General features: G+C 38.2%; 2 protein-coding genes across 9 annotated transcripts in view; both read right to left on the bottom strand.

The window, feature by feature from the left end:
• SUGT1 (SGT1 homolog, MIS12 kinetochore complex assembly cochaperone) overlaps nucleotides 1-4,411 on the bottom strand; it is a 45,675-nt gene extending 41,264 nt beyond the window's left edge. Inside the window, exons 1-2 of the mRNA XM_045478241.1 lie at nucleotides 3,870-4,411; nucleotides 3,720-3,777 (exon numbers count right to left, since the gene is read on the bottom strand). Of these exons, the coding sequence (XP_045334197.1) occupies nucleotides 3,720-3,777; nucleotides 3,870-3,907 (96 nt within the window). The 5' untranslated portion in view covers nucleotides 3,908-4,411. The remainder of the gene's footprint in view (nucleotides 1-3,719; nucleotides 3,778-3,869) is intronic.
• A 7,595-nt stretch (nucleotides 4,412-12,006) lies between these two features.
• The window catches only part of ELF1 (E74 like ETS transcription factor 1), a 108,851-nt gene continuing 94,294 nt past the window's right edge, over nucleotides 12,007-26,563 (bottom strand). For 6 of the 8 annotated variants that reach the window (XM_045478143.1, XM_045478193.1, XM_045478136.1 and 3 more), the window contains 4 exons: nucleotides 23,947-24,030; nucleotides 23,172-23,364; nucleotides 20,552-21,001; nucleotides 12,007-14,047 (listed from right to left, as the gene is read on the bottom strand). In XM_045478143.1, coding sequence (XP_045334099.1) covers nucleotides 13,444-14,047; nucleotides 20,552-21,001; nucleotides 23,172-23,364; nucleotides 23,947-24,030 — 1,331 coding nt within the window. In that variant the 3' untranslated portion in view covers nucleotides 12,007-13,443. The remainder of the gene's footprint in view (nucleotides 14,048-20,551; nucleotides 21,002-23,171; nucleotides 23,365-23,946; nucleotides 24,031-26,563) is intronic. The other 2 variants (XM_045478176.1, XM_045478167.1) reach the window with 1 other exon arrangement.

Here is a 26,563-nt window from a genome sequence, read left to right as displayed (position 1 = left end):
CTTTACCCCCAGTGTGGAGCTCAAACTCATGACCTGAAGATCAAGAGTCACGTGTTCTACCAACTAAGCCAGCCAGGCACCCCCAAAGCCCATGCTCTTAACTGTTTATACTGGGTCTCAAAAGATCTCATAATCCATACATATGTTTTCTCTCCCTAGTGAGCTGAGACATCCTGTTCAAGTGTTTGACTACCCTAGTTAGTCTCTGCTATGTTCTCAGTGTACTTCATACACCACTCCATTAGAATATTTACCTTATATTTTACTAATCTGTTGATTTGTCTCTGTCTCCACTACAATGCAAACTTCCTCAATGCAGTCTTTTCATCTTTAGATACCTGACTCCCAGCACAAAATTCACCAGTAATGTATATTGTATACCGAATGAATGAAAAAGGTGAATCAGCTTGATACATTTCCCCTTTAATCCTAATTGGATAGTCTTATATAAAAATGTAACATTTTAGGGGCTCCAGGGTGGCTCAATTGAACATCGGGCTCTTAATCTCAACTCAAGTCATGATCTTGCAGTTTGTGAAATCAAGCCCCACATAGGGTTCTGTGCTGACAGCTTGGAGCCTGGGGATTCTACCTCTCCCTCTGCCTCTGCCCCTCCCCCACTGGTTCCTGCACTCTCTCTCAAAATAAACGTAAAAAAAAAAGTTAACATTTTAATTGATATAACATCAAGTGTCCTGAATTTCAAAATGACTAGTTGACTCTTGAACAATGAGGTGTGTTAGGGGCACTGAGCCTCACACAGTCAAAAATCCAATCTAACTTTTAACTCCCCAAAAACTTAATCCATAGATTTCTATTGACCAGAAGCCTGACTAATAACATAAACAGTCAACTGACACATATCCTGAATGTTGTATGTATTATATACTATATTCCTACAATAAAGCTAGAGGAAAAAAATTAAGAAAATCACAAGGGAAAAGCATTTACAGAATGGTATGTGCTGGGACACATCCATGTATAAGTGGGCCAATGCAAACCCATGTTGTTCAGGGGTCAACGGTACTGCTAAACCAGCCCTTGAGAAAGTCTAGAGAGAAACAGCCTCTCATCAAGGTTCCAGGCTTACTTATCATTACCAATTACTTAGTAACTAACATTTACCTGTTCATCTTTATGAGAAGGTCTTCTCAAGCTTTAAAAAGAACACTTCCTCTTAAAACAACTGGTTCTCCCCACTCCCAGTTTCTGACTCAGGTAGGTGGAGTGGGTCCTGAGAATGTGCATTTCTAGCAAGTTCCCAGGTAATGCTGCTACAGGTGGTCTGGGGAGGATACTTTTGAGAATTACTTTCTACAACACTAGACTCAGTGTGGAAATTTGTGTCCTGAGGGCCCCATTCTGCCTCTAATTGGCTATATACATCTTTGTGACAGATCATTTGGATTTCTTTGGGTCTGTTTTCTTCTGTAAAATGGAAGGGTAAGTACTAGACCACATGAGGTGTAAGAACTTTGAGTCCATCTGAGGTGGGGCCCGAGCATGTGCATTTCTAATAAATTCCCAAGTGACGCTGATGCTTCTGGTTCAAAAGCCACAGTTTAAGAACCAAGGTACTAAAGCTAACCACATGCCTATTCTATGCAATTTCGTTCTTAGGTATATACCCCCAAAACAAAGTGCACGTGTTCACCAAGGTACACGTACAAGGAAATTCACAGTGGCTTTACTCATACTAGCTAATAACTGGAAATAACCTAAACATCTACTGTTAGTATAAACTGTTTTTGTTTTTTTGTTTTTTTTGAGAGCACACATGTGCGTGAGTGGGGGAGAGCCAGAGGGAGAGGGAGAGGGAGAAAGACTCTTAAGCAGACTCCATGCTGAGCACGGAGCTGGAGGTGGGACTCAATCCCATGACCCTGGGATCATGACCTGAATCAACCGAGCCACGCACGTGCCCCTGTGCTGTATTTTTAAACAATGTAATACTACACAACAGTGAAAAAAATAACTACTTCACACAATATGGACATATCTCACATGTTTAAAGCAAGACACAGTACCAAACTCAACTGGGTAACTAGTCTATTATTCCGTTTATAGGAAGTACAAGAGAAAGCAAAATTAATGGTGACAGAGGTCAAAATGGGAGTTTTCCTGGTGGGTAAGGGGAATTATTGGCTGGGAAGAAGGATGAGGGAGCTCTCAGGATGGAAGTGTTCTCCATCTTGATCTGGGGGGTATACGCATGTGTAAAACTACAACTTCAGTAGCTGCAGACTTACGATGTTATACACACAACCTCAAAAAAATGTTCTTAAATAAAACAAGGGAGATGAGAAGTGACAACGAAATTCATTGCAACAATATCCTTTAAAAGCAACCCATATAAGCTATATTTCCAATGAAGGCAGTGGGGCTAAGACGACCACAACAAATGTAGCTTCTGAAATGAACAGTTGTCTAGATGACCTACTGAATTATGGAGAAAAATGCTCAGTGCCTCCTGTAACACTATTCTAATCCTGATCCCAGAAGCTTCGCTGGGAAACAGAGCACAACAGATGAACCAACCATTTTATCCGAGGGCCTTCATATCTAGACCCAAAAAAACACACCCCAACTTAAAAGGCTCTAAAGGACCTGGCCCCTGGCTTCCTCCTGGCACCATCACTCACTCCTCTTTCATCCCCCTCTAGTGAAATGGGCCTTTTTGTTGCTCCTTGAGTTGGACAGCCTCATGACTTTGCATTGGCTCTTTTCCTGCCTGGAATGCTCTTTCCCCAGAGCTTCACATCACCCTCTCTCAGGTCTCTGTTCAAACATCACCTCTTCAGAGAGACTCTACTACCCATGTGGCAAATTTCGTTTAGCAGTCCTAGCTAGAAAAAAAAAAACATCTTTTGCCTCAAACTGCTAACCTTACCTGTATTAGATATAACAACTGGACAAGGTTTGGTTTCCTCTTTCCCTCCTACTTCAAACCAAGAAAGCCCTTGCTGTATTTTGCGACCAATTGCATCATGTATCCCTCGCTTGGGCTCTCTTTATTATTTTTAATTATTACTTAAATCTTGCTCTTTGGACTTCTATTTCTACCTTTATAGTCTTTCACTTCACACAAATACAAAGTGTCCTGTAAATACAAATGCAAGACATAATACAAGACTTTAATCCATAGCGATCACTGACTTGTACAAAGCAACTCCAAAAAAAAGTTCTGATATATGAGTGGATAATGAACAGTGACAGGACATCTGGAAATATTTAGGAACACGGTAAAAGGTTTTTGTTCCAGCAGTCTGCACTTTTTAGCACAGCACCTGGTATGTACGGATGGCAAGAATTATCATCAAGTGGAAAACCGAATTAACAAATATAATCAAGCCTAGATTTCACTTTTTCTCCTACTCACAAATGCCATTAAAAAAAAAACAAAAACAAAAACAAAACTGTTTCCAGGCCAACTATGAAGGTTAACTACGCCCCCAAGAAATAAAGAAGGCATTCCTAAGCAGCTACAAGGATGCAGTAACGGTCTACAACTGGGAGGGGACATGAACAAGGGTCTGGAGTAACTGGGCCACTGTGGAACCGAGGACAGACGGACACTGTCAGGATTAAGGATGATACACAACATCAACAGTAACCCCGATCCCAGGAAGGCAGTGCTGAGAAAAGGCGGGGTCCGCTGGAACCCGTGGGGGCCGCGCTCTCCCAAGAAGAGTGGAGGAAGCGGAGACTGATTCTCTCACCTCTAACGCCGCCTGGGGGTCCTCGTCGATCAGAGCATCTGAGAAGCTCCGGAAAAACCTGCCAGCGAAAACAACGACATGCTCACTAAGGAGAGGGTGAGTGGGAGGGGGAGATAAAAAATAATTAGCGAAAAGAATAAAAACACGCACTTCTGGGCTGTTGCAGGTTCTGCTGCAGCTGCCGCCATCCCTAATAATCGCTGTTGCTGTTAGAGCTGCTACCACCGAGGTTACGAGCTGCGCCGCCGCCCAAGGGGGAAACTTCTGGAGAAACACAAACTGAGCTTCCGTCCTAAGTAGCCAACGAGCAGCCACGCAGCGTGCGGCGGGGGGAGGGGAAACGAAAAGCGAGCGCAGGGCGGGCTGGGACCGTGGAGGACTGAGTCTCGGGGCCGGCCGCGTCCCGTGACCAACACTCCCAGTCCCCGCCCTTCGCAGCCATGGTTACGGACGCGTGGGCTATTCACGTCTCCGCACTCCAACAGAGCCTTCGGGGATAGTAGTTCAAAAGCATTTTTGTACCATACTGTTATTCCCCAGGAGCGTGTGACGCTTGGGAAAGTTTTGCACGTCTATTAATAATAAGCCACATCGCGCTCCATTTTCACCACAGCTCACCATAATTCTTATCATGGCTCCCCGAGGCAGCCGAGGCTTTCATGACCTGTGACGTCATTCTGCACTACGTGTCTTTTCCGGGAGCGTAGTTCCGGCCTGTGCGTAGTTCCTGGGATTTATGCGCTGGGAATCCTAACGGACAAGGACTTGCCGGAAATCGTCCTGCCCTTGCAGATGCCAGACTGAAGGATGCACTTTGGTTCCGGTTCCCGTGTACTATTCCATTACCCAGGACTCCACAGCCGCAGGCTTTTTTCCTAGCTGGCTTCCCCGAGTGAGAAGAAAACTTGTTACATCTAAAGGCACCAAAGGGAGGAAGGTGGCCTAATATTGTGTCAGTACTGTTTTACTTTTCCAATCTAGTCAGGTCCTGTCCTCTCTCACCGCCCTTTGACACACGAAGATCTGATGGAAGCTTCTAGCAAGTTCCATGGACTAGGGGTGGAGAAAGGAGGAGGAAGTGGGAGCGAGCTGCCCAGTCAGTAGACGTTAAACAAGTAAATAAACTTGAGTGTCTACTACCTCCAAAATCTAAACTAAGCCCTGGGATTCAAAGATGTTAATATCCTCTCCAGAAATTTAAACTCATTGTTTTAAATGCTAACGTGAATGGGAATAGCCATAATAGCAAGGACAGGCACTCAGCCCAAAAAAAGGTATAAGGATGGATTTCTCAAAGGTGTGATACCCGAGCCCCAGCCTCAAAAGCTAAATTATAATTAGGACAGACAAGAACATGTGTTAGAAAAACGATGCTATGAACTCTAAAATTGGTAGAGCCAAAATTCAAGTCAGGTGAAATGCCAGGTCATAAACGGCTAGATGTGGTCTTCTGAGGAGCTTGGATGTGATGCTCTTAACGATGCTAACCCATTACAGGATTTCTAACTTAAACAGGCCTTAACAGTCACATTTGCATTTTTAAAAGTATGTTATTGTCTCTGTGCTATGGAAGAATGGTTAAAGGGAAAAGAACAGTTGTTGGGCACAACTGCTGTGTTTCAAGCCAAAGTGACCCTCTTACATAGGTCAGTAATTGTAGGGATGGACAGAAAGGTAAGAGCAGAAATATGTGAGGTAAAACTGGCTGGGTTTGCTGATCTTTTAGGATCAGTGCTTTTTGTGTCATATTAATAAGGCTTCACCTACTCCAAGGGCATGAGGCTATTCTGTGTTCTCTTCTAGATGCTTTATTAATTTAGGTTTGACATCCAAGACTATGATTTATCTCGTTAATTTTTGAGGAAGGTATGAGCCTGAGATCAAAGCTCTTTTCCCCCAATACGGATATCTGAGTGACCCAGCCCTACTTACTGAAAATGCTGTCATTTATTATTTCGCCCATTAAATTCTTTTTTTTTAATGTTTTATTTATATATTTTGAGAGATAGAAAGCACGTGCACACGTGGGGAAGGGGCATAAAGAGAGGTGGGGGGAGAGAGAATCCCAGGCAGTTTCCATGCTGTCTGTGCACAGCCTGATGCGGGCTTGATCCTGTGAATTGTGAGATCATGACCTGAGCAGAAATCCAGAGTTGAACCCTCAGTTACCACCCAAGTGCCCCCACCCCCACCCCACTAAATTCTTAAGGTACTTTTGTTGTCAAGTAGAAGACCATGTGTATGTGCGTCTATGTGTCTAACCTTGTACCAGTACCACACTATCATAATTAATGTAGCTTTATAATGGATCTTGAGGTCCTAGAACTTTTCAAGTTTGCCTTGGCTATTCCAAATCCTCTGTATTGCCATTATTTTATACATCTTATACAATTTATTTCCACTTAGTTACAAATTTTAGAATGAGATTGTCAACTTAAAAAAAAAAAAAAAAAAGCCTGCTGGGATTTTAATTGGACTTGCATTGGATCTGTAGATCTGTTTGGAGAAAACGGACTTCTTAATATTGAGACATAAGTATCATTCATACACCCTCCATTTGTTTAAGTGCTCTTTAATTTCCCTCAGCAGTTTTGTAAATTTCAGTGTAGAGGTATCACATATCTTTCATTAGATTTATACTTGGGTATTCGGCTTTAAAACAAAACTTTTATTTATTTATTTTGAGAGAGAGAGAGACAGGTTGGGGGAAGAGTGAGCAAGGGAGAGGCAGAGAGGGAGAGAATTCCAGGTGGGCTCCACGCTGTCAGCACAGAGCCCTGTGTAGAGCTCAAGAACTGTGAGATCATAACCTGAGCCAAAATCAAGAGTCAGACACTTAACCAACTGAGCCACCCAGGCCCTCCAGTTATTTGTTTTTTTTAATGCTATTTTAAATGACATTTTAAAAGTTTTATATTTAGGGATGACTGGGTGGCTCAGTCGGTTAAGCATCCAACTTCAGCTCAGGTCAAGATCTTGCGATCCATGAATTCAAGCCCTGCATCTGGCTCTGTGCTGACAGCTCAGAGCTTGGAGCCTGCCTCATTCTGTGTCTCCCTTTCTCTCTGCCCCTCTCCAGCTTGCACTCTGTCTCTCTCACTCTCTCTCAAAAAATAAATAAACGTTAAAAAAGATAAAAGTCTTATATTCTACTTCTTTGTTTTTAATACGTAGAAACAGTATTTTTACATATTGACCTTCTATTTCTTTTTTTTTTTTTAACATTTATTATTGAGAGACAGAGCATGAGCAGGGGAGGGGCCAAGAGATGGGGAGACACAGAATCCGAAGCAGGCTCCAGGCACTGAGCGAGATCATGACCTGAGCTGAAGTCGGACGCTTAACCGACGGAGCCACCCAGGCGCCCCTTGACCTTACATTTCTAATACCTTGTAGGTTCTTTTAGAATTTCTATGATTACAATTTTTCATCTGTGAATAAAGATTGTTTAAGGTCTCGTGAAATGACTATACCTTTCATTTCTTTTTCTTGCTTTCACTGGCTGGTACATCTCATATAGTGTTGAATGGAATAGTGATAATGGGCTTCCTCTTTTGGCTATAACATCAGAGGGGAAGGCATTCAATAGCAAATGCTTTTTCTGTCCTTACTGAAATGTTCATATCTATTTTTTCTTTAAAGTGAATTACTTTGATTTTCAAGTGTTCTCTAAATGGCCAATATGCATAGGAAAAGAAGTTCTACATCAATAGCTATTTTAGGGACATTAAAGTCATACTTTGCTACTAAACACTCATCAGAATTGTTTAAAAGGAATTCCAATACCAAGCCTAGGCAGGGATATGGGGCACCTATAACTGGTGTATGTTGCTAGTGGGAGTATAAATTGGTGTCATAACTTTAGAAAACTTTTTTTTTTTTTTTAAGATTTAAAAAAATAATCTCTACACCCTAACATGGGACTCAAATTACAACTCCAAGAGTTACATGCTCCACAGCCAGGCACCCCTAGAAAACTTTTGACACTATCTATTAAAGCTAGTCATACATATACCCTGTTACCCAAAAATTCTACCACTGGGCATATCCCCAAGAGAAAAGAGTACTTAGTTTGTGTACACGAATATTGATTACAGCATTATGCACAGGAAAAACTGGAAATAAATATCCTTTGATAGGAGAAAAATACTATAGAGCAATGATTAAGAATAAATTGCCAATACACACAACAAAATGTAGGAACCTCACATACATACCTCACATACATAATGTTGAGTTAAAGAAGCCAGACAGGGTACATCTCGATTGATTCCATTTATATGAAGATAAAAACTATTGTGAGGGATACCAGAAAGTGATCTCCTAGCTGAGAAGAGCCATGAAGGAATCTTCTTGGATGCAGGAAATGTTACATATCTTGAACCAGGTGGCAATTACGCCAATATATTCAGATGTAAAATTTTATTGAGTTGTACACATAAGATTTGTACCCTTCATGACTCCATAAATAGGAGGTAAAGATTTAAAACAAAACCAGCAACAGAATTTGAAATTTATGACATTTACAATAGCATCAAAAATATTAAATACTGAAAAATAAACCTGACAAAGAATACACAAAAAGTATACATTGAGATTTATGAAACATTGCTGAGAGAAATTAAAGAACACCTAAACAAATGGAGATGCAGCTATGGAGACTTAATATTAAAATGTCAGTTCTTCCCAAATTGATCTATGGATTCAACATGATCCCAATCAAAATCCCAAAGGTTTTTTCTGTTTCAGTTGAGAAACTGATTCTGCAAATTCAGGTGGAAATACATAATTAGAATAGTCAAATCAACTTTGAAAAATAACAAAGCTGGAGAACTAACACTACTGATTTCAACACACCAACCTTTGTATGTATTGGCACAAAGATCAATAGAACAGAATAGAGTCCATAAATTCACCTGTACGTATACGACAAGTGATTTTCAACAAAGGTCCAAAGATAACTCAGGGAAGATAGTTGAAAAGGATAGTCTTTTGATACTTTTTAATTGAAAGGGGCAGTGTTTTCAACAAATTGAATATACAAAAGCAAAAAAAGTGAACATCCAATACATACCTTGCATCATCTATAAAAATTAACTCAAAATGGATCATGGGCCCAAATGTAAAATTTAAAACTATAAAACGTCTAGAAGGAAGAAAACCTTAGTGACCTGGGATTAGGCGAAGATTTCTTAAACATGACACTAACAGCATGACCCTTAAGAAGTTGATAAATCAGACTTTACCAAAATTAAAAGGTTTCTGCACTTTAAAAATACTTGCGAATCATATAGCTGATGAAGAACTTGCATCCAGAGTACATAAAGAGTTCTCAAAAATCAGTAATAAGAAAGCAACAGAATTTTTGATGGACAACAAATTTTAACAATCATTTCATCAAAGAAAATATATGGATGTCACATGAGCACATCAAAAGATGCTCAAAATCAGGGGCACCTGGATGCAGGAGCACTTGTATCGCAACCAAACTCCTGGGGCAGCAGAGACAGTGATACAAAGCCTAGTGTTTAGTGCTTGGCAACAGTGGCTACAATTTCTCCACAAAATCACTTGTGCAGTTTTTTCCTAGCTGTTTGACTCAGATTGACCCCGATTCTCTAGTCCTTTTGTCTATTTTATGAACTATACAATATTATAATAAAATTTCTTTATGCTGAAAACCAGAATCCATCTCTATTGCTAAGGACCCAGAACTCAAACTGGAAGACAATTTGGTATTTGGAAGTGGAATTCTCCAAAACTGACCCTGGTATGTTGTATAACTGACCGGGTATGTATAAAAGGCAGGATGAAAGGTACTGAGGACAGAACTATTCCAGGATGGGAAAATGGTGACCCTGGGACAGGGCATCAAACTTATATCATCAAATGGTTGGTGTGTTCTAAAGCTGACTCTGGAAAGAGTATCCTGAGTGCTCATACTGGATGTGGCTGTGGAGGACAAGAAACCAGGGGGACACAGCTGATCTGAAAAAGACGACTGCGTATGATCTCAAACATCCCGGGCATGAAACTGGATCGGGCAACAGGATGGGACTTTGATCTCTTTTGGGAGAGAAATACATGTTTTATGTAGGCATGAGCGTTTTTGAAAGTGTCTGTAAAGAAAGATGCGTGTGGGTGATGGTAGGCCACACCATTCTCCCTCATTTCTTGCTGGAGAGCCCCGATTTTGTTTGGCACCATACACATCTAAGTCATTCATGGTAACCCTACTTCCTTGGCTAGCAATTTGTTTAGGAAGGGGTATATGACAAATCTAGCCAATGAGCTCTGAAGAGACGGCTGTTCAGGGTATTCTGGGAAAGATCTTCTGACAAACAGAAACCTAGAAGGAACTACTGCAGCTATCTGCAAGTATGGCAGAAGCCATCCTGGAAACTAAAGCAAAATGCTGAGGATGGGAAAGCAGAGAGGGAAGAAACCTGGTTACTATCACTCCTGAGTTCCTGAATTAACTAACCTGGAAACCTAACTCCAGACGTCTTATTTTGTACTATTTAATAATTTTAAATTGGGTTTTTGTTTCATGCAACTGAAAGCACCCCAATCCGAACTGACAGGATTTGGAGAGTAATATTTGAAGATAAGGCTGGTGGGACCAAGAAGAGGTAAGACCATGCAGGACATCAACTCTGAGGACAGTGAGGAAGGGCTTGACACTAAAGGATTTGACATAATGAAATTGGAATAAACATTAAAAAAAATGTTTTTAATAAAAAATAAAAATTAAAAAAAGTGAAAGCAATAAATTGAGAACTTAAAGTAACAGTGAGTTGGGGCACCTGGCTGGCTCAGCTAGTTGAGCATCCAGCTCTTGATTTGGGTTCAGGTCATAATCCCAGGGTTGTAAGATCAAGCCCTGCATTGGGTTCCATACTGAGCGTGCAGCCTGCTTAAAATTCTTTCTCTCCCTCTGCCCCTCTCCCCTGCTCACACACACTCTCTCTCTAAAATAAAAAAAAAAAAAAAAAAATTGTTTCTTGAAAAAAAAATAAAGTTCAGGGTGAGTTATAAAAGGTTAAATGTTGGAAAGGTCAAGGAAGGACAGAAATCTGGCATATGGAAATTAACTACTAGTTAGTGACCTTTGCAACAGTAATTTCAGGGTAATAGGGCAAATGCAATACTATAGAAGGTTAAAGAATGAATGGGAACTGAGAAAACATCAGGTTTTTAGGTTAGGACAGTGAGAGTAACATCACAGGCCAGAGAGCTAGCTATGCTCCTGTTCAGGAGTTCAATATGAGGAGATTATGTTAGGGGATGCATGGCTAGCCAGAGTTCTAGAGGAGAAAGAACTTTCCCATGACTCTCTTAGGGTGCTTAGCTGGGCCTAAAAATCAAACTGACAGTTTAAAGAAGGAAAGCATACCTATTTATTTTAATGTTTTACATGATGTGGGAGCCTTCATATGGAAATGAAGATTCAAAGAAATGTTAAGCCTAAGTGTTTTTATACTAGGTTTGATAAAGAATGGGAAGTCATGAAAAATGACAGAAGAAAAGGGTATGAACTAAGGGTAGTAAACTGAGGGAAATTTAGCAAGGCCTATTTGTTCAGATTCTTTTCTGCATTCCTCTGACTTCAGAGATTAAAATGCTCCTTTTAAAATCCCATTTTTTAAGAATATTAACTGACATGACAAAATGAGTAAGTGTGTAAGTTACTACTAGGTACAGGGGTATTGCATTGAGATTTTAATTTTCTTCTCTTTTTCTGGTTCTATGTTTTCTAAGTTTAACAATTAACTGATCTGATTTCTAATTAGAAAACTTGTTTTTTATTTATTATTTTTAATTTTTTAATGTTTATTTATTTTTGAGAGACAGAGTGTGAGTGGGGGAATAGCAGAGAGACAGGGAAACACAGAATCTGAAGCAGGCTCCAGGCTCTGAGCTGTCAGCACAGAGCCCAATGCGGGGTTCGAACTCACGAACCATGAGATCATGACCTGAGCTGAAGTCAGACGCTTACCAACTGAGCCACCAGGCGCCCCAGAAAACTTGTTTTTTAGAGTGTGTTGAATATTATTGCTAAGAAAATTTTATTGTTTTCTAATTTATAGAGCTTGGCAATCCACGTGTGCCATGTAGAAGCTGCCATCTGGCATAGCAGAAAGGAAAAGTGAGAGGAGGAACTGCATTCAGCAATTCTAATCTGACCGATGGAGCTTATTATACGAATACTTAATAGCATTGCAAATACCAACAACATTTTCTGTATACTTCTTCTTAAGAAATAATTGCTTGAAAACACAAACACTGAGAATTTTTACATGATTTATTTAATAATAAACCAATTAAAGATACAAAAACGTTTAGAGGCTTCCAAAATTTAAATTTTTGCTTAAATACAAATTCACTCTGTAATATGAAAACATAGAACAAGAGACCTCTAAACATGATTTTTTTCATCTACAAAAGTTTCTCCTTTGCTGTACTAGAAAATTTGCAGAAAACAATTTTTCTTGTGAAATTAAATGTACATTATTTACAGTTGAAAAGTAATCTAAAAACTATTTCATTTCCGAGACTCAGATATATATGTATATTATCTTTGTACGCAACCCCCCCCCAACTCCCAATAAAAAAATGATCCAAAATATAAAGCAATTATGCTTTTATAGCAACTGACTACTCAGCCAGATGAGCCCAAGGTGTGGTTGCTTTCTGGGCCCTTAAGAAAGAGCCTTGACTCTTTCAGAATGGCAGTACATCATTTAGCACTCAGCAATGTAAGTTTACTGATGGGCCACGGTACACAGTGGCCTAAAAAGTTAATGAACACAGTATTTAGGAAGAATTCAGATTCATAGCAGATCTTATAGATAACAGAAGAATGAATTTTGTAGGTTGTAGGGCCAGTTATTTTTCTGCAATATGTTAGCCATATTTACATTAAGAAATAAGCTGATAATGTTTTAGTTGATATAACTTTAAAATATAGGAGCTAGAATCATTAAATTTAGAACCAGAAAGGAGCCTGAAGATCATCTCGTCTAATCCAACATATCCCTTCCTTTTATGGGAGAACTGAGGCCCCAAAAGATCCAGTGGCTTTGCCCAACATCACACAACTAATTAGCAGAAAAGCCACTCTCAGGCTGACGCTTTTATACTATCCTGCTTCTGAAACAGGTTCAGCCGTATCATGGGCAACTTTCAATTTTTAATGTTGTTTTCTACATCTTCATAGTTCCTTACACAGTGCAACCAACTAAAGTCAATCTAACTGAAATCATAATTTTAACAAAGTATAAAATAGGTGTCTTGCATTTGAAAGGGTCAAGACTTTAACTTACGCAAGTGGAATGAAAATGGTTCCTATATAAATCTCCTGTTGCCTTGTATTTAAGTACTGTATTTACAAAAGAATCAGAAAAACTAATACCATGTAAAATTAAAAAAGAAACTTAAAAAATGCTTATGGTATAGCAACTGAAAAAAATCTGAAAAGAATGTCTTCATAGTATAAAATGCCTGTTCCTTCACAATTGAATTCTGAAACATTTGCACAACAAAGAGAAACACTTGGGTACCCTCCCTCATCTAACAAAGTCAAAATTAACTCTAAATTAATATTTTTAACAATTAACTACAAAATTAGGAACATCTGTAGAATTTATCTTAGAATCAGTCTGAATACAACTGGAAATGTTCAATTAAAAAACAATCATCAATAATTCCTTTGGTATATTAATTAAAAAGAGTTGGGTTCCAGCAATTCATTTTGTTTCACAGCTACCTGAGAGGCAAATCCATTGGAATTGGATACCACCATCACATAAGGCTGTGGCTGTTGCTCAGTCTTCTCAATGTCTTCTTTCAAATGATCTTCAACTTCCTTTTTCTCTACTTCCTGTATAAGAGTTTTTGTTTCTTGAGCTTTGATAACCGAAGTGATTACAGTGCCAGGTGGGTGAGCAACAAGTTGTGAACTTCGAGGAGAAAAGGTCACCACAGGAGTAGTAGCACTGAAGGACGGAGATGAAGCCATACTGACGGTTCCGTTGCAAATGGATTGAACATTGCTAGTAAGTACCTGCTGTACATGGGCAGGGCTCAAGACAATCGAAGGAGGGGAGCCTGGCTTCTGTGACTGCAGCATGACATTTTCTTTCAGTACTGTCATGGGCTGTGAGGATGGAATGGCTTGTAAAATAAATTTCTGAGATCCAGCACCTGATGATGGATCTGTGCTGGCTATCACTGTTGTGATTGGCACTGTCTGGAGTGTTACTGTATGCAAATGCTGATTCCCAGGAGACACAACCACTGGAACTTGGGTTGGAGCCTGTATAGTCCTATTGAGATTATGAAATAAAAGAAAATCAGCATATTCTACACAACTGAAAACTTTTTTAACATTTGAAGTCATTTTGACAAAATATGAGTTATACATTTCAAATGCTACTCCCTGTATTTTCAACACAACATAAACATCATACCAGACCCTGTATTATAATGGAATGTCCAACACAAAACTCTCAGGCCATTAACTATGATACCATCTGCTGTACAAGGTGCCACATTAACACAAATGGGGAAGCAATTTTGTTGGGGAAGGAGGAGGATATCAAAATGCTTGGCAAAGAAGTTATTATGAACTGCCTGAAAGAAAATTAGAAATTTTATTATTTTTTTTAAGTTTATTTTTGGAGAAAGCGAGCAAGAGCACAAGCATGAGCAGGGGAGGGGCAGAGACAGAGGGAGACAGAGAATCCCAAGCAGGCTCCATACTGCTAGTGCAGAGCCACATGCAGGACTCGAACTCAAACCATGAGATCATGACCTGAGCTGAAATCAAGAATCAGATGGTTAACCAACTGAGCCACCCAAGCACCCCAAGAAAATTAGGTATTTTCAAACAAATGTATTAGATTCACTCTCATTATTTTTAATACTTGAGGGATAATATCATCCACATGTTCATCCACAATTACCAGATTTCGTATGATTGTAATTGTTTTCAACCTGTTTCTCTATATATAAAGGGAAAATGTTCAATTTAAAAAAAAACAACTCAGTCTTAAATGTATATTGAACAGAACTATAAGAAGAAATTTAATAGTTCACAGTTCATATTGTATTACATAAAACGAGTCATGAATATAATGAACTCATGGGGGTTCTTTAGGTTGGCATAGAGAGCAAACAATAAGGGCAAGCTTTGGCAAAAATAAATGGAAGCATGTTTCAGCAGTTTTCTCAGCTCAAATAATCTTTAACATAAAATCCTTTAATGTACATCAAGCTTACATAAGGTTGTTAATGATATTGTGAGTCAATCCAATTTTAAAAGTTCACTGGTGTGAAAATTATTGTTATGGCCTTTGTTAATATAAAACAAGCACAGCTGAAAACACTCAGCATCTGATCTCAACTGTTTCGTCTTAATTCTATGAAGCTATTATACAGAAGATAGATGACTGCTACTTCAAATGGTCAACAGCTAGGCTGGTGCCCACCACCCAAATGTTAATCATTGCACACAGACTATTATAGGCAAATTTTATATGTTACAGTTATGTGGCTTGTTACATACGTGAGAAATAAAATTCTGGAGAAAACAAATGGGTTAGCTAGGTAGACATATGAAAAGAAAACTCAGTGGAGCTTAAGAGAAGTTCAAAGCAAGTGGAAAGACACAGGATGACTAGATCCTACCCACTGTGGTAGGATTCTGATTTCCAAGTTCAGATTCCAACCAAGCCGCCTCTGTGACAATCAGCCTAGAGCAGGATGTTAGCAGCTCTTTTGAAGGATGGAGTTAGAAGAGAGTATGAGCCGGGTAATGAAGATTTAATAGGTGGACAGCCTATGACCAGAAATAAAGGCCAGATATGCTGATAATATTGGGCAGGCAAGAAAAGAGTTGGAAGGATACAGAATAACTTTGGGATCCAGGCAGCTTTTCCAAAATACACTGTTCTTCCTTCTTCCCCTTGCCTACCTGAATCAGGGTATCTTGGGTGGAATCTGAGCCTGGGTATGTTAACTGATCCTATAGCCAGATATCATTTCTTAAATAAAGGGCTCCCCATGACAAGAGTTCATGGCCATGTACATGTAAATAAGATAGTACATAGCATATAGTAAGCACACAGATAGTATCTATAAATATGTACAGCCTTGCCACCCTGCAAGTTCTATTATCCCCATTTTACATATAAAAAATTAACGCACAAAGAGAGTGAACAGCTTGCATAAGGTGACCAGCTATATAAGAAGAGGCCAACTGCTGCAAGACCTTTGTGCTTGACCGTTACAACACACTGCCACTTCTTCAGTCCCAAATAAATTCAGCTAAAGATGAATACTGTCTTTTCTATCTTTAAACTGTGGGTAGTTACACACCTTTAATACACAACTCCTTTTTCCTCTTTTCCTCATTCAGGTGTGGCACAAGCAATAACGTACTTGGAAATTTTCCATATTGCTAACCAGGGCTACCACTAGACTTTCAATGCTTTTGTTCAAACTAGAAAAAAGACATCCTTTTCTCCAAACACCTGACTGTCCTCTGCCGGAAAATATATATACTCATTTATATATATATAATGTAAATATACTGGCTTATTTGAACAAATTCTAAAATAAGTGATTTTCACTAATACAAAAATTCAGAGATTAAAGGTAAAATATCATGCAGCCTTTTCCCAACCACAGAAAATTTTAATTATTTTTTTCTTAGTTAATGATTAAACTGTCAGTTGTGTCTGGTTATATTATATAACAAAGGTTATGTTACAGTTAACTACTTTATAAAATTTCCTACACTGCTTGTAACCACTGGTATATACTGGTAATTTAAAATTCCTCAAACTTTCTGAGACTAAGAAAGGTATACAATGTAACATTTAGTTCTTATTGCATATCTACTTAGACGTCAAGGAAATGTCATTTAATTGTTATGATCACCTGTAACACCATTAACTGTTAAGATCACCTTTATTTTAGAGATGAGGAAACAGACTCAGAATAGTTAATTAATCCAATTCAATGTCACATCTAATAACTGACAAGGTTGAAGGGCTGGAAAGTTACGTCTATAGTCTTCCTACTCCATTACTTTGCTTTTAAGATAATTTGCACATTATACATTTTTTGAGGCTAAGTGATTTAAAAGACCCTAAGACAAACTACTGGTGCTTGAATAAATATTACAGAGAAAAAAATTATGTTAGGTTGGTATGTGGACTTGCAAATTTATCAAGGGACAATTTCAGGAAAATATTTTACCAGAGGTTTACTTTTGTTATAGCTTCTTTAAATAACATGAAGCCAGAGTCAAAATTAAAGCACATATAAAATTAAAGCAGAGTAAAAACTGAGCACATATACCATAAATCATTTAGAAAAGCTTAATAGATTTCAACAGACATACATGAAATTATGTGAGAGAAAAAGATATGAGCAAAGGAAAAACTGAGAAAAGAAAAAACATGTTGTTACTTCATTGTAAATGACTGGTAATTCACGAGAATCATGTGACTCAACAGGCAGGGTGGCAAATCATGAGCTCACTGCTTTGGACTAAACTTCTTGCATTAAAACACTGTCTTCACCACTTACTAGATGTGACCAGGTTCCTTGGCCTCTCCTGGCCTTGGCCTCCTCATCTGTAAAATAGGAATAATACTACCTATATCTCATTGATAAGTTAGGATATTAGACATTAATATATGGAAAGCGTATAAAATACAGAGAGTGCTTTGAAAATGTCAGTTCTTATTGATATATTCACTGAATATTCTAAGTCCTATAAATTTTTTTTTAATGTTTATTTTCATTTTTGAGAGAGAGACAGAGCATGAGTGGGGGAGGGGCAGAGAGAAAGGGAGACACAGAATCTGAAGCAGGCTCCAGGCTCTGAGCTGTCAGCACAGAGCCCGATGTGGGGCTCGAACTCACTAACCGTGAGATCATGACCTGAGCTGAAGTTGGACGCTTAACCAACTGAGCCACCCAGATGCCCCCCCCTTTTTATTTAATTTTTAATAATTTTAAGTCCTATATATTCCATTTTCTCTTAGCTGCAGATCTTTAAGTGGTCTTTGTTTTTATTAATAAGTAGTTATAAAATTAAGAAAAATGTAGCCAAATTACTGCTATTTTACTTAGGAGTAATAATACGACAGTTATTTAGGAAAACCTCTCTATTCTTAAGAACTGTATGTTGAAATGTTTAGAAATAAAATGTCATAATGATGTCCACTTACTTGACAAATAACCAAGCATGAAAAAGGGTAGAAATAGAGAGAAAACAAATAAAGCAAAATGCTATCAACTGTGAATCCAGGAGGATTTAAATAGGTGTTCATTGTACTATTTCAGCCTGTTAATATTGTGAAATTTTTCATGATGAAAAGTTCAGGTAATTATAAAAAATACAAATAAAAAATAAAGAAATCACTAAATAAGGAAATAATCTAATGAAAAATGATTCTAATAATGCATTAAAATTTCAGAGTAATATGTACAATTTGCTTGAAATTTACTTAACACCTTTTCTTTCTTTCTATATAATGGAAAAGAACAATAGCAAAACCGGAGTAATTATATTCATTATTCATTAACTTTGGCCTTAACACATCCAGTAATTTCAGGGAATAAAATGCATTCCATTAGAGGCTTAACTGCTTTAAAATAAGTAGGATTTTTGAGAGATACAAATAAAAGATACAACCAAATGTGGGAACAATTTTTTTTTAAAGTCAAAGGAATGATTACGAATGTGTGTATATATATAAAAAAAGAAAGTGTGTATATACATACATATAAATAGAAAATGATTTATTCAATAAGGAAGTATGTTTTAAACTCTGAAAAGTTAAAGTTTTTAATTTCTTCATTATATAAGCAGTACACTTAGAGAACTCATTATTCCGAGAGGAAATAAGAATGAATATATACACTATTTCAAAATAAAATCTATAAATCTGAAGGGGTGTTATGTGATAGAGACTATGTTAAGCAGAAGGACAATGAATAAAATGTGGCTCCTGCAGGGTTACATGTATAGGAGGAGACGACCATTAAAGCCAACTGAAACACCTGGTTCAAGTCCCAGATTGAGCCGCACTGCACACAAGCAGTCAGCTTTAACTGTGGAAGGCAAGGAAGGAATCATGAGCAGAGAAGTGAGAGCTGGTAGCGGAGCTCCAGAAATTTAACTGCAGTCTGTGTGCAACATGAATCTAACAAAAGTTGCAAGAAAGTAGCATAGCAAAGCTGTGACTAGTAGTCTTATATAACAGGTTGGACTCCAGAGAAAAAATACTGGAGGCAGGAAGCAGGCAGGGAGTCCACAGAACAATCAGGGACCTTAGAAATGAAAATTCTGAAAAGTACACCAAAAGACAGTTTGCAATCATGGATAAGGAGTGTAATTATAGCATTTTAATATCTAGCACTGAGTATTATTCAGAAATTGACATTCAGAGTAATAAAGTATCCAATACAGTATCACAATTTAATATCCATCAGAGCTAGAGTTCTGTGGACTTTTTTTATTGCAAGGTGGGGGGATTTGTTTTTATTCTCAAGGTGTAAAAAAAGATGCTAAAAAAATAACTGAATCACTCCACGAAGGGGGTCCTAGTGATTAGCTTATGACTATTGGATGTTTCCTATTAACACGAATACACACAATGATAAGACGACAGAGCCTAGAAACCAATGGGAGGAATCACGTACTTCCAACTAGATACTCAGTTATCACACAAAACCAATAGGACGTAGAGGAAAATAAAACATTAAAAAGAAAATAGATAAATAAGTACTCCTTTAATAACAGTGAAAGACTGATCCTTCCTGTCCAATTAAAATGGGACAAATGTAACCTTTCTACTCCTTGCAAGTCAATTTTCACGATGCCACAAGTTTAAATGGACCACACAAGGAAGACTAAACCATCTAACTCGGTCTTGATTCTGGGTAATGCTTCTTACCTCAAGATCAACTGAACAAAAATCCAGCATTTATATTCAGGAATATACAAATGTTAAGACTGAAGTCAGCTAATAAAAATAATCAAAGAATCATTTTTATTGTATTTGGACGGGCTCCTATATTTTATTGTAATTCACATTCTGGAAATTCATGACGGTAGAAAAAGAGAATGTTACAAATGTCCATCTAATTTTCTGCCTTTCCTCTTTTTCCCCATTATACATCAATGAGACCAGTCCCAAATGCTGCAAAAGACCAGTTTAAAGCAGACAGGGTTTTCTTGATCAATTTGTTGTTTCATCTTTCCCAGGGTTATGAGATAAATTTGATTTTATTGCTATAAAACTATTTTTCCAACTTCTGCTACTCTAAAAGCCCGAAAAATTTGATTCTTGGCCTCTTTGAACTTTAAAACTGCTCCGTGATAAGATCTTCTCAAGGAGTAATGTTGTTTCTTCGAACTCACTATATTCCAGAAGGTCATGATTGTCAATTTATGTTAAATTTTTACAGCTTCTGACTTTGAAAGGAAGGTCTGAAACCATTCTCTGGAGTTTCTAATATGTGGATTGCTTCTTGTATGGATCAATCCAATCGTACAAAGGTACAGTAGACTAAACTTAATAGAATAACATCAAGTAATGTCAAAGTTTAAAAACAAGGAATCACTGATAGAATCAGGATTGATGTCATATACACTGCTGCTGAAAACAATCTGTTGAATAAGATTTCTAGCTTGAAATCAATACAATTTTTATTCTCACTTCTGAATCCTAACGTATTTAACTAATAATGGCTCTCTGGTCAGAAACATCACATAATGAAATGTATCAATAACTTTATAGTTTTCTCACCTAATACTCTGAACAGAAGAATTTAATGTTTCTTCCTGCATGCTACTGGTTACGGTTGCTTCTCCTTCTGGGACAGCTTGTACTGGCTGTACTACATGAATAGTCCGGAAGAGCTGGGTAGGATATGGAGACTGTGTGGGCTGCACTGTCCTCAGAACTTCTGATGGCTGTGCAGCTTCTGCAGGATCTTTGGGTTTTGTAGCTTTAGAATTTCCCGGCTTTAGAACTGTAGTGGCTCCTCCTTTTATCCCTGGACTTGAGGATACTCTCGATCTGCTTGCTTGGCTCCTACTTGAAGTAGTTGTTGAAGACAGTGATGGATCTGAAGACTCTATGCTGGAACCTGGATCCTCATCATCTATATAAATAAGATCTTTTGGCATTTCCTTGAACTGATACACCAAGCGCTGACCTTCTACTTTTGCCAGAATACCCCTTTGGTAATAGTACCTATTCAAAGCAGACAATTTTATCAATATTTTATTCAATTAAACATAAATTAAAATGATATTCAACAACATTAAAAATTCCCTAATAACAGAAGTCTCAAGTTGGAAACAAGTGGGAGGAGAATTTCAAAATGAAGGGTAGTTACTTTATATAAGATAGTATAATTAAACATATTGTTTTCTTTAAAAAAAATTGTTTTTAATGTTTTTATATTTGAGAGAGAGAGAGAGCACAAGTAGGGGAGGGGAAGAGAGACAGAGACAGAATCTAAAGCAGGCTCCAGGCTCCAAGCTGCCAGCACAGAGCCTGATGCAGGACTCAAACCCACGAACCATGAGATCATGACCTGAGCCAAAGTCTGACACTTAACCAACTGAGCTACCCAGGGGCCCCTTCTCTTTTTTTTTTTTTTAAGTGTTTATTTATTTTTGAGAGAGAGACATAAAGAGAGAACACAAGCAGGCAGGGGAAGAGAGAGAGGGAGACAGAGAATCCAAAGTAGGCTCCAGGTTCCAAGTCGTCGGCACAGTGTCCAACATGGGGCTTGAACTCATGAAATAGCAAGGTCATGACCTGAGCCGATGTTGGACGCCCTGCTGACTGAGCCACCCGGGTGCCCCAAACACATTCTTTTCTAAATATATATAAAACACACATACTTACATAGAAAAACCCTTATTGCCAACTAAACCTAAAACCAGTTCTGATGAGGATATTGTTGATAAAGTATATGGATTATACAGTGAACTATCTAGTTCACTTTTCTTCATCTCCCCTTCTTCCAACTTGCCGGAATACTCAAATCTACTACAAACCTCAAGAATTTAGGGGCTTTGTGTGGCTCAGTTGGCTAAGTGTCTGACTTTTGGTTTCAGTAAAGGTCATGATCTCATGGTTCACGGGCTGGAGCCCTGCGTTGGGCTCTGTACTGCCTTGTGGAGCCTGCTTGGGATTCCGTCTCCATCTCAGAGAGCAGGAATTAGAGCAGGGAAGGAGCACAGAGGGAGAGAGAGGACCCAAAGTGAGCTCTGTGCTGACAGCAGACAGCCCAAAGTGGGGCTTGAACCCATGAACCCTGAGATCATGACATGAGCCAAAGTCTGACACTTAACCAACCGAGCCACCCAGGCACCACGATGATTGCTACTTCTAGTAAATCTTTCTCAAATAGATATGTATCTTGAGAGAGAGACAGCACAGAAAAAACAAACTAATAGTGAGCTTAAGAATAAAATGATACCCTAGTTCAAAATTTCACAGTATCTAACATTATTCTTGAAGCATTTATTCAGGTATATAGATCATATCTGAGATTTACATTTAAAATCTTGGGGCGCCTGGGTGGCTCACTCAGTTAAGCATCTAACTTTGGCTCAGGTCATGATCTCACGGTTTGTGGGTTTAAGCCCCACATCAAGCTCTGTGCTGACACTCAGAGCCTGGAGCCTGCTTCGGATTCTGTGTTTCCCTCTCTCTCTACCCTCCCCCACTTACACTCTGTCTCTCTCTCAACTAAACGTTAAAAAAAAAAATTAAAGAAAATAAATAAAAATGCACCCTCTTATTAAGTACCTGCATTACCATTATTTGTTAACTTTGTGCTGAATTCAAGTTTAATGGCTCCAAACATATGACTCCTGTGGTCAGTTTAAATTTCTGTTGATGGTTTGCATTTTTTAGTCCCTTTATAAGGAAACTGTCTGTTATTTGCACGAAAAATTTTTTTTGAAGGAAAAAATTTTCCTAGATTGGAGTCAGATTTCAATTTAAATACATACTGATTTTTTTTTTTTTGAGAGAGAGAGAGACAGAGAGGGAGGGAGGGAGGGAGAGAATGAATGCATGCACAAGGGGGAGGGGCAGAGAGAGGGAGACAGAGAATCCCAAGCAGGTTCGAGGTTCCGCACTGTCAGCACAGAGCCTGACCTGGGCCTCAAACTCAGGAACTGTGAGATCACGACCTGAGCTGAAACCACAAGTCAGATGCTTAAGCAACTGAGCCACCCAGGCACCCCTAAATACATACTGATTTCTGTAAGTTGTGTGGTTTTAGTAATTCAATGATAAAATTCACCATTTTTGTAATCCTCTAACTTTTTAGAAGTTACCTACTTTGTAGTATTTAGGAAATAATATTCTTAACACAACGAACTACAAAAGCTTCATGTACCTGAGAGCTCTTCCCATGGTCTCGTAATTCATGTCAGGTTTATTTTTGTGCTTTCCCCACAACCTGGATACTGCTTTGGAATCTACCAGTTTAAAAATGCCTTTTTCTCGCTGGGTCCATTTGATATATTTAGGACAAGTAGCTTTGTCCTGGAGCAGTGCCAGTAAAAACTCCCAAAGATAAATTGTGTTTCCTGAAACAAAAGCAATTTCTGTTGAACTGATTACAATTTCATTTGAAAGAGCAAAATTAAACACAATTAAAAGTCTTATGTAAGATGTCTGGACAGAGCAATCTTGGCAATTAGATTTGTGATAACTTAGGGAGAAAAAAAAACACTTTGAGAGGAATTTTTTCTTACCTCTTTAAGAACCATTACCTAAGAAAAACAGTGAAAAAGAGTTGTACAAAACATTCAATAGTTGTTCTTTTTATATCAGAGCAAATGGATTGACCTTAATTTTTTTCATATTTGGGCAGCAGTTATGAAAATATGAGAACTTCAAAACAGTATTATAAAGTGTCTATGAACTGAAAGGCTAACCTGGCTGAACTCTCCCAAGAGACTCATTATTAAATGAAAGGACACACAGGTACATAAAAAAATCTCTTGAATGGAAAAGTGCCAACTGTACTTTATAAGCATGTGGCAGCAATAAGATCCATTTCAATAAGTCAAGAGAGCTGGTAGTTTTTCCTTACAAAATGCAGATATTTTAAAGCAATCTAACTGTTACTTGACCTATAAGTATTACAAGGAAATTATAGTACTTACCCTTACCATCTTTATTTTTCTTCTTCACAGATATGTTCGGCGTAGTGGCTGGGGAATCTGGTCGTGGAGGTTTTGTTTTTCTCCCTGAAAACAGAACAGCTCTGTGTAAGTATCTGCCCTCAAAAGTGAAAGAGAATGAACAATTTAGCTGTTTATAAATGCTATTTGGTCATTTATCTTAAATTTTAATGCTTTATACATGGATCACACATAATGGTCTCCTAAATGCTATTTACTCAAAAGGAAAGTAACTTCAGTGAAATTTTATCATTAGCATAGGTTAGAGCACAAACACTTTATGTATATATCAGCTCATTTATAAAAATGAGGTTAAGTTTAAAACATTATATCTTGTCTTCAAGGGAACAAAACTGACAGTGCTTTCTTAAAATTTGGGGGAACATTCTTTTTTTTTTTTTTTTTTTAATTTTTTTTTTTTTCAACGTTTATTTATTTTTGGGACAGAGAGAGACAGAGCATGAACGGGGGAGGGGCAGAGAGAGAGGGAGACACAGAATCGGAAACAGGCTCCAGGCTCTGAGCCATCAGCCCAGAGCCCGACGCGGGGCTCGAACTCACGGACCACGAGATCGTGACCTGGCTGAAGTTGGACGCTTAACCGACTGCGCCACCCAGGCGCCCCATGGGGGAACATTCTTGACGTTGATAAGACTGGGGCTCAAAAAATAAGCCATACAAGTTTGTCTATTGGTTACATAAGCTTTTTATGGTAGGAGAAGTTGACTTTTAGCTTTTCTCACATCTGCATACACGTAATTCTCAAATACTAGAAACGTCCCAAAACTTTAGAGATAGAAAAATATGTGAGGCAAAATTTTGGTGAACCACATAGTCTATTTTTATTTTCCTATGTATCTTTAATCATCTTATTTTTCTGTATTTCTTTTAATTCACACAAAACAGTTTTGCACATTATATAAATTATAGTGATGCTTCATTCAATCTCTAAACAAGTCCATTCCAACAGTGTTAAATGTAGTTTGTGCAACCTTAGTCTGGCTCAACCAACTATTCTAAAGCCTTGTTTGTGATCTTCTTTTGCCATTTCTCTAGGAACACAACTTGGTGGCAATGTTGCCTGAGATTTAGGTTGAGATGATCATACTGTCCGAATAGACTACCATTCTATACATAAGAAACCAATGAAGATTAAGCATAAATGGACACCTTAGTGAGCATATTTTGTCCCAACATTCTTCAGGCTCTATCTGGTCTAGGTCACAAGGGTAAATTCTGGATTAGTGCAATGTAGAGCAAGAACTTAGACGAACAGAATTCTAGAGATAAAGTCATTAGGTTAGTTAAGAACACATCCCCAAGCTGAGTAGGAAAAATTTCTAAAGATGCATAAGAGGACCAAAAACATCACTTTTGAGGAGCCTGGGTGGTTCAGTTGGTTAAGCATCCAACTTCCCTGCTCTCACAAAGTCACTCTTCAGGCCCCTCTCAATGCATAAATATAAAACCTAGTCAGCCAGGTATCGTGACTTCCATCACTGCAGGAATCTGCAGAGAACAATTCATGAGGCAGACACCTCTGGGTGACCACGTTAATGATAACAAATACTAGAAGTGAAGATATTAGAAATATTAGTTAGCTCCTATCCCTCCTACCCTCTTATTTTATGCTTTCTATTTACCTACCTTTTCTGATATCATTTTCTTCTTCCCACCGTTTTCACCACTAGTTTCAGTCAAGACAGAGACCATTAGTAAACCTATCCAATACCCATCCTTCCCATTGGCTTCCTTACTATTCAAGATGGCAATGTGCACAGCTTCATGTGAGTTATACATTAGTTGGGTATAGAATTTTTGGTTGACAGTTATTTCTTCTTAATACTTTGAAGACAGCCAACACTCCCATCCTCTACTGGGAGCTTCTAAGCTGCCAATCTAAAAATCAATCCTCTTCAAGTTTCTCCTCTGGTTAGCTCGTTGTTTCTTCTTCTTCTTCTTCTTCTTCTTCTTCTTCTTCTTCTTCCTCTTCCTCTTCTTCCTCTTTGTTTTTTGGGCGGGGCGAGGGGAGTGCTGTGTTTTGCATTTTTTTCTATAATGTATTTAGATCTGGACTTCTTTTAGTTATGCTACTCAGGATTCACCATGCTGGGATGTCACTTTGGAAAACTCTCAGTCATTACCTTTGAATACTGCCTCCTCCTGCTCTACATATTCTCTTTTTCTGGACCTTTGATCAAACATGTAGACCTTTTCATTCAATCCTCACATCTCTGACTCTCATGTTTTTTATTCTACATCAGATCTATATTGGAACTCATTAATGCTTTTAAACAGTGACTAATCTGCTGTTTAACCTATATATTATGTGTTCTACTTGGTTCCTTATGACATCAGTCTTCCACTATTAATTAGGATGTTAGTCTTTCACGTTAAAAATAGCTTTACAAAGTATAACAGATATACAATAAATTGCATATGCTTAAAGTCTATAAGTCAGTATCTTCCAACATGTTTTTACCTGTGAAATCATCACTATGTTCAAAACAGTGAGCATATCCTTCCCTCCCAGAAGTACTTTGTACCCCTCTGTAAGCCTTACATCTTACCTCTCCCACTCTGCCCAATCCAAAGGTAA

This window comes from Leopardus geoffroyi, chromosome A1, assembly GCF_018350155.1.
Source record: "Leopardus geoffroyi isolate Oge1 chromosome A1, O.geoffroyi_Oge1_pat1.0, whole genome shotgun sequence".
Classification (NCBI taxonomy): domain Eukaryota; kingdom Metazoa; phylum Chordata; class Mammalia; order Carnivora; family Felidae; genus Leopardus; species Leopardus geoffroyi.
This window is presented reverse-complemented; position numbering and strand designations above follow the sequence as displayed.